At 37.3% G+C, this 8,504-nt stretch overlaps 1 protein-coding gene across 2 annotated transcripts in view; it reads left to right on the forward strand.

The window, feature by feature from the left end:
* Positions 1-8,504, forward strand: part of ssh1a (slingshot protein phosphatase 1a) — a 37,788-nt gene that overhangs the window by 11,013 nt on the left and 18,271 nt on the right. The window contains exon 1 of one of the 2 annotated variants that reach the window (XM_016441789.1): positions 7,030-7,485. The exons of the other annotated variant lie outside the window; for it this stretch is intronic. Coding sequence (XP_016297275.1) covers positions 7,388-7,485 — 98 coding nt within the window. The 5' untranslated portion in view covers positions 7,030-7,387. Of the gene's footprint in view, positions 1-7,029; positions 7,486-8,504 lie in introns of those variants that run through there. 2 annotated transcript variants of the gene reach the window in all.

Here is an 8,504-nt window from a genome sequence, read left to right on the forward strand (position 1 = left end):
TTTTTTTTAAACATTCGTTTCTTATTTATTTGGTTCCACAGTGTTTGCTGATTACTTTATTTAAACTTTGTGTATTCTATTTATTTTATTTTACATCAAGGTGTATATGCCGTGCCTCCAAGCTTTCTTATTCGTTTTGCTAATAAATGTTCTATGTTTCTTATTTATTTGGTTCCACAGTGTTTGCTGATTACTTTATTTAAACTTTGTGTATTCTATTTATTTTATTTTACATCAAGGTGTATATGCCGTGCCTCCAAGCTTTCTTATTCGTTTTGCTAATAAATGTTCTATGTTTCTTATTTATTTGGTTCCACAGTGTTTGCTGATTTTCAGTTTTATATACCTATTTAAACTTTGTGTAGCCTAAGTAATTTGTTATTTTATTAGGCATAGGCCTATATGGTGTATTTTTAGTCGTTTTGTTAATAAAAGTTCTGAGTTTGAGGTTGTTGTTGCTTGAATTGAATCAACGCTGAATTGCCCCTAATTTACAAGTGAAAGTAAAACGCACACGGCGCTTTTTCAAGCTATTTGAAAGCCAAAAAATCTGAGGAAAAGAGGGAAAATCAAACGAACAATTGCTTGACGCCGACTTGCGGCAGCTGCCGCTAATTTGAAAGTGAAAGTAAAATTCGCACGGCAATTTTACAAGCCATTTGAAAGCGAAGAAAGAGGGAAACTCAAACGAACTAACACCCCGCCCCCACCCCAACGGTGATACCGGTATTACCGGTGTTGTCACTCATCGATTAACCGGTGGGAAAATGTCCTCACCGTCACAACCCTACCCAGCACTAGTATTTATCTTATCATGCAGGTTTCCCAAACTGGCGTTTGCAAACCCCTGGAGGTTTATGAAGAAACTGCAGGGAGTTCCAATAAATATTTCAAATAAATAAATGTTTTTAAAATGAAAACAGTCAAAACAATAAAATAAAAAAATGAAATAAAGATAAAAATTCAATATAAAGATTTTGTATTTGTCTACCTGCATGTCATGTGACCATTAACTGACAAACACCTGTAAACAATCGTTCAGAAGCAACAGTTAAAAGTTAAAACACCTTAATGATGGAATTGTTTCTTACAAAACACGCAACTTTTCACCTCACAAGTCGTTAATTTATGGACTGGAGTCGTGTGGATTACTTGTGGGTTATTGTGTTGTTTTTATCTGCTGTTTGGACTGACGGTACCCATTCACTGCAGAGAATCAATTGGTGAGCGAGTGATGTAATGCTAAATTTCTCCAAATCTGTTGTGATGAAGAAACAAACTCACCTACATCTTGGATGCACAAGGGTCAATAAATTGTCAGCAAATTTTCATTATTGAACTATTGAATTAGTCTGAATACTTATTGAGGCCACTGTATCTTCTAAAATCAGCATATAAATTCCAATTTTACTAATGTTCAACCTTTATTCTAAAAATCTATGTGCTCATGGAACTATCCAGAGCACAGAAAATAGACAGAAAATTTGTGTGTGCTGGGAACAGGATGTCCTAGAGGCTCATGTGAAACAAATCCTCTTTTAATGAGGAAAATCAAGGTTCAGATAAAGTCACTAGTCCAACAGATGCATGGAGCTAAATAAAACAATGTAAGAACAGCAGCATCAGCACTTCTTCCACACAAACAGCCATTTTAGTCAATAAAACTTAGATTAAATTTAGGATGAACCTCAGAAGGAACTGAAACACTAGTAGTTTTGGAGTAGGTCAGTCCTGAGCTAGCTGTTCTGAAGATACAAACTACTAGTTGTTAAATGTTAAATAGGTCCTGGACTGAGCATTCCAGCTTGCCTTGTTCCATTCAATGTTGTGCAATTATTAGAACGTGACAGATTCCCAGTATTTGATGTAATTCGTTTATGCACACATGTAAAGACCTGTCATTCTGCCTGAGCTCTTTGATTCCTGAAGTAACACCCATTGCTAGTAGAAAACGGTTTGAACCTGACAAATTCCTTTTCTCTCACCTAAGACTGACTTTTCTTGTATTTTCCTGAAATACTGTGGAACATTTGTGTTGTGGCAGAATCTGCAATGCTGTTACGTGCAGTTTGTGGTTTAGTGTGAACTCTGTGGAAAGGGCTGATGAATGCCATAGCTTTAAATATTTAGAATGCAGATATATTGCATGTTCATGCAAATGAGAATAAGTTTTGTTTGTATTTACTGCAGTTTTATGGTCACATGGTGACCCATACATTTTTAACATAAATAGCCCAGTTTGTACATGAGAAAATTATTACTGTTAGCGATGCACAATACATCTGTACCGTGTCAGTTACTCTGCAATATGAAATATTTTTTATTTGTAGTATCTGTTGAAATTCTAAATATTAATATTGTAATTTTACTGTTGCACTGAAAAATCTAATTGTTATTATTATTAATTTATCTTTTTTTTTTTACAGTGAAATACATTAGGTTTGTTATTTTAATATTTTGTGGTCATATTGATTTATGGTTAAGATACATTTGTTATTTAACATTTTATAGTCATATTGATAAATAGTCACAAAATGTTTTGCCAAATTGCATAGTCTTGCAAATTGCAAGCAAAGCACAGCAAACCTTTTTTTTTTTTTAATCAGAACAATTGCAATTTGATTACTTTTTCCTAAGTTGTGCAGCTCTACTGTGATCTATGCCTTCAAGCATTTTGAAACGGGCATAGCTGGATAAGAAAGTATTTTGTGGTATCTGGATGAATAAATAGGCTAAATGGAGGAGCCCCACAAATTTTACCCTCTAATAGCTGTAACCCTAATCTTAACCCTTTGTGAAATGTACACAGGAATGCCCACTGAACCGGCCAAAGACTTTTCCTGTGAAATCAACCAGGGGGCACAGCATTGAGCCAGCTGGTGATTTCACCAAACAGACACCGAGACAGGAGCAGCCAAGCACAGCAATCTGTGGGTGTAGCTGTAGTGTATATCAGGGTTTGAGTATTTGGGTGTGTGGATGTCTCTGATCTGTTAGGGAATATACAAGTTAAAATGTTGCAGTATTGTTCAGAAAAAAAACAACAACAACATAATTTACAGTTGATCTTGATCTTAAAGTGCACTTTCAGCCAATGATAACATTTATATCTTGCTACCAACCCTGCTGATCAAAACCTAATCTAAAACCAGCCATAGTTGGTTTGCTGGTCTTAACTGGACTTCCAGTCTGGTAAGGCTGTTGGCTGGTTTCAGAGCAGTTTTGGACACTTTTTGGCTGGTCAGACTGTGAGAAAATATTAAGCTAGCTAAGAACAGCAAACTAACGTTTTTTTTTCATACCAAAACATGGTATTTCCATTTACATCTTAAAAAGGGGTCATATGATGTTGCTAAAAAGAACATTATTTGGTGTATTTGGTGTAGTGCAATGTGTTTATGCGGTTATATATATATATAAAGTTATGTATAGTATAGTATAGTATAGTATTTCAGTCTGGCAAGTAAACAAAAAAATGTACTAGCCAATGGAGATTCAATTGCCAAGGTGTCCGTAGAGGGTTGTATATCGATCCACACTAATATTAGTTAGTCAGACTCAGCGCATCATCGTTAAGTCTCTCTGAAAAGCCTGCATCATACTGTCATACTGTCATACCATTTTTGGAAGGCCAAACAAAGTAGTTTCGCTTTCACAATGAAACACACAGCGCCTTCACGACATGGTGGCGGCGGCGGCGGCGGCAACTACAATACTACAGCGAGAATAAAAGTTACGCCTTCTTTCTTTGCGTGAACATTTGGGCGGCGTTATGCAAATCTTCCCACACAGTGACGTAGACATGTGGGGGCGTGTTTAAACGAGGCGTTTTAGGAGGGCGTGGACAAGTCTTAACTTTTATAAAGAATATCTCTTTGGATTTGTGACTTTAGTCTTTGCAACTTTACAGATCTTCTTTATGCACCAAGAGCTTGTAACACTCCAAAGAGAAAGGAAAAATTTAAATCGCATCATATGACCCCTTTAAAATGATCACATATGCACAGAAATCAGATAACGCTGAATAAAAGATCCACTGCTTAACATATTAAACTATGAGAGGAAAAGACTGCAACCAATTACAAATGTGAACTGTCAGCCAGGATAGAAAGTGACCTATCTGCATGAGCAAGCAATTGGCCTATTGTATATGGCAATTAAATTCAATAGCATGACCTTTTTATTTCTTTTGCCTTTTAAAAGAACAGTTCACCCAGGAATGAAAATGCACTCACCCTCAGGCCATCCAAGATGTTGATGCATTTGTTTCTTCATCTGAACAGATATGGAGAAATTTTAACCTTACATCACTATTCTTTTAAAATAACATTACTGTTTTCTTAGAATCACATGTTCTACCGCAAGTGCACAAATTGCATGAATGTGCATCGCACTGCATTAATATTAATTCTTGAGACTATAGAGTTGTTTTCATCATCATTCGGACTCAGGCCAGTGTATGTGGCAATTCATATGATTAATAAGACTATTAATAAGACAATAGATTGGTGAACACTGATGTCATATGCAATTCATCTTTCTCGTTTTGACACCTGAGAAAAGATTGGTGCGCCGTTTGTCCTCCTCCCTCTTTTTGTCCCTCGTTTTTCCTTCGTTGCTCAGCAAATATATAATGGAAATGTTATGTAACATCTGCTCCCAGAAAAGAAGCTTTTAATCTTTTTGTGCCTGTGTGTGCAGAAAAGCGATTGTGGCACTTTTGTGTACCAGTGCAGTCTCAGCATACTGAAATAATCCAGTGAACACACACTTTACGATACACACGCACGCAACACACGCTTGATCTGTTTAAAGCTCCACATGCAGGCGTCCTTAATCGGGACACCTGTCAGGTGTTCTGGAGTCTGCCTGATAGCATTGCCATGGTTATGCTGAGTCACATGGGAAGCTCCGTAAGTGTCGTCATGTGCTTCATGACTTGGTGTGTCAAAGCGTGAACAAGTAAGGCTAATTGCTCTGGGATATACTGTACATCATGAATATATTTAAAAGCTCACACCTGTCATATATATTACAGTAGCAAGAAGAATGTCTGGTCAAGTACCACATGGCCAACTGTTGTAGTCTATTAGGGCATTTTGTTAGGATGAAGGGGATAGACTACTGTGAAATTCGAAAAACGATGTTTGATTGTTATCAAAGTAGGTCATTAGCAAATTCCACACAATTCTTGTTGGTGGTAAATCGTTCCAGATTAAGAAAGATTTTATGCTCATGTCTATGAGGAGTTGTTCTGAATTTAAAACAAACATCTTGTGACCTAACCAATTAATATTCTAGGCTCAAAGCAAGACAACCTTTTCCTTAATTTGTACATCGAACAAACAAATGAAACACTTGAAATTTCCACAGGAATTCTTTTGGTAACACATAACTAGACTGCAAAAATAGTATACAAGTATTTTTATACTTTTTTTTTTATTTTATTTTTTTTTACTATTTTATTAAAAAATATAGGATATTGTTTTCCTATAAAATATCCTTATAACATTATACATTTACTTTTAAACTATTTATAAACTGAATAATTTGGTGTTTGTATATGGTTTTGAAGGAAGTGTCACATGCTTATCAAGCATGCATTTATGTGATCAAAAATGCAGTGTTTTTGAAAATACAGTAAGTTATGTTACAGTAAGCAAAAATACAGTAAGTTATATATATGACCCCATTGGCATCTTGTATTAAAAATAAACCTCAATAATTTTTGTTTGATTTATGCTTAGAAAAATCTGGAAAATGTATGAAAATGAACTTAATTCTAAAATATATTCTCTGAAAACAAGCCGCAAGTCTTAAACCTGTATTTCGATGACACTGAAGAAAATGACTCTTTTTATGTGTTTATGTCTGTTTATGTGACAAAAAATATTTGACCCTCATTTCTGAAGGAAACCCTTCGTAATTCCTTGCTGTGCAGGTTACACTTTATTTTAAGGTGTCCTTGTAACAGTGTAATTATACATTCAAGTACTGAGTAATATCAGTTAACTACATGTACTTACTATATGGTTAGGGTTAGGATTAGGGTTTGGCTTAGGGTTACTTGCATGTAATTCTGCATAATTTGTTGTTATTATACCAGTAAGTACATGTAACGTGCAACAAGGACACCTTAAAATAAAGTGTTACCCAAGTTCATTACTGTACATATGGTTTCTGCTTATTTTGATAAACTGAGGGACAAGTCATGGTTATTTTTAGTGGTAATTGACAGCATACAGCTTGTATTGAACCCAGAACATTCCTTCAAAGAGTGTAACCTGGCAGCGTTTTGTTTGTTTGCTGTTTTTGTTTGCTTGTTTCACAGAACTCGCCGATCCAGAAAGCAGAAATTCCAAATGCCCTTCAGTATTCCCATTCACTCGGCTTCTTTAGTTATTTTAGACGGCTCTCTTCATCTTCCTTTCTGTTCATCCTTCCTTCCTTCCTTCTTAAATATCTCCCCCTCCCCCTTTTATTTGTAGATTCCCCCCCGGCTGTTTCTGTTCCTTGGTGTCTCAGTTTACTCTTTGTCCTGTTTTATCAGCTTTTAGACAGAAAGAGTCAACACTCTTCATCTGAGTACTGCTTTTTCATTTGTGTGTGTGAGAGAGACCCAGTACTCTGTCCTTCTCAGTCTAGAAGTCCTAGTGGAGTACAGACAGTCAGCCAGTCTCTGCACTTACTGCAGTCTACTTAGGACACATCCCCCGTCTCGTCTCCTAATGAGATTTTAAGAGGCTTCCCTGCTTCGTCCGACAGCAGCAGGCATTGTTGCCCATGCTTAGCCCATGTGAGGATTCTGGGACAGATCATTTTAGGGTGTAGCAAGCAATGAGGAGTCCCAGCTAAGAAGGTCAACACATTTCTTTGTTTTTTTCTTTTTGTCTGACTGATTGTCTTTAGGAACAGGTGGGATCTTTTATGCTTTTTCTCTCCATTTTTCTTTATCATTGCTGTCAGATTTGTCGGAGTGAAGCTGTTTTATTTCTCCAAGAGACACACCAGGATCTCTGTGGCCTGCTGGGCTACTTGCAGTGTCAGAGTTGTTTGGAGTGCTCTAATTTCAGTGGAGAGATCTCATGCGCACACACAGAGTGCCTCATCCCTTCCTGCAAAGACAAGGGAACAAGTTTTTCCTCCTCTCTCTATTTACTGACACACAGAGAGAGCGAGAGAGCGAGAGGGAGGGTGTGCGTCAGTAGAAACTGGCTCACACACTCTCAGCTCTCAGAGAGCATCAGACAGAGGAAGGGGCTGCAGACGTGCTCCTCCTCCCCTCTGTGTGCTGTTTTTCTCGCTCTGTCGTAAGCAGCTGGAGATCTGAGCGAAGCGTGTTGCTGCGGACCGGGGCGAGGGAGATTTCCCTGCAGCCAGCAGCAGGATGCATCTGGTCGTGGACTCCTGTCAGGAAGTTGTGCTGAAAATGCTACCGTACTTTGTGGATAATGCATTCGTCACACAGAGGCAGATCTACCACATGTGAGTGAATCGGTGGAGTCTTAAGTGATGCAGATTGCAGTGGCGTTTACGGCTTTGATTGATTCTTGTGATGCATGGCTTGTACAGTAAGATCCAGAAGTCTGGAAAACAGGGATTCTGATTTCTAAATCTGGAAATGAACAGTGTTTTAGGATTTTGGTATGAAGTTAATATGAAATATTTAAGATACTGTACTATTTCTAGGTTACTAATTAAACAAATTTGTGATAGGTGAACTATTTACAAATGGTCAGATGTTCTTTTTTTCTATTGAAGCTCAAGATGCTGTATGGATTATTCTCAAATTGTGCTGGAGAACATGATCAGCAGGTTTTACACCAACTTATTATAGAGCTCCAACTGCTTGAGTTCTGCTGTCATTAAAGTACAAAGAAAAAGTAAGAACGATTGCCAGTGTTACCTGAGAGGTAGTGATGTTGTTTGCATATCTTAATGAAAGTCATGCGGTTGTCTGATTTTGCAATTTGTATTTGCCCTGGGTTGTGTTTGAGGCGCAAACTATGTGCATTATAAGAGTCAATGTACCACTTTGTTCCTGCAGATGGTCATTTCACAAATACTGTCAGACGGAGATGATGCAGTGCCAAATGAGTCATAACCTTCACATGAATTTACTAACACTTACAGTTAGACTTGTGCCGGTATTCGGTAATGCGATATATCACGGTAATGAATATGCACGATATTGTTATCGTGGACACTTCTAAATACCGTGAATAATTATATATTACAAATTATTCAGAATTTTGAATGCATTTTAAGAATACTTTTCCCATCAACTGGTCAAAATGCACAACACTGCTGTATGCTGCGTGAAAGACGCATGCGCACTATGACGTAAACAAGTGTGGACGTGTGAGAGACGCTCTGGATGAAAGCGCACTTTCACTCTCTGACAGCAGATGGCCATAAACTGCAGAAATAATAATAATAATAATAATAATAATTCATTTAAATGCAGCCGTTACCCCGGAAACCCTGTAAACAAAGCAGCTGCA

Source organism: Sinocyclocheilus anshuiensis, unplaced genomic scaffold, assembly GCF_001515605.1.
Source record: "Sinocyclocheilus anshuiensis isolate Anshui unplaced genomic scaffold, SAMN03320099.WGS_v1.1 scaffold799, whole genome shotgun sequence".
NCBI classification, from domain to species: Eukaryota; Metazoa; Chordata; class Actinopteri; order Cypriniformes; family Cyprinidae; genus Sinocyclocheilus; species Sinocyclocheilus anshuiensis.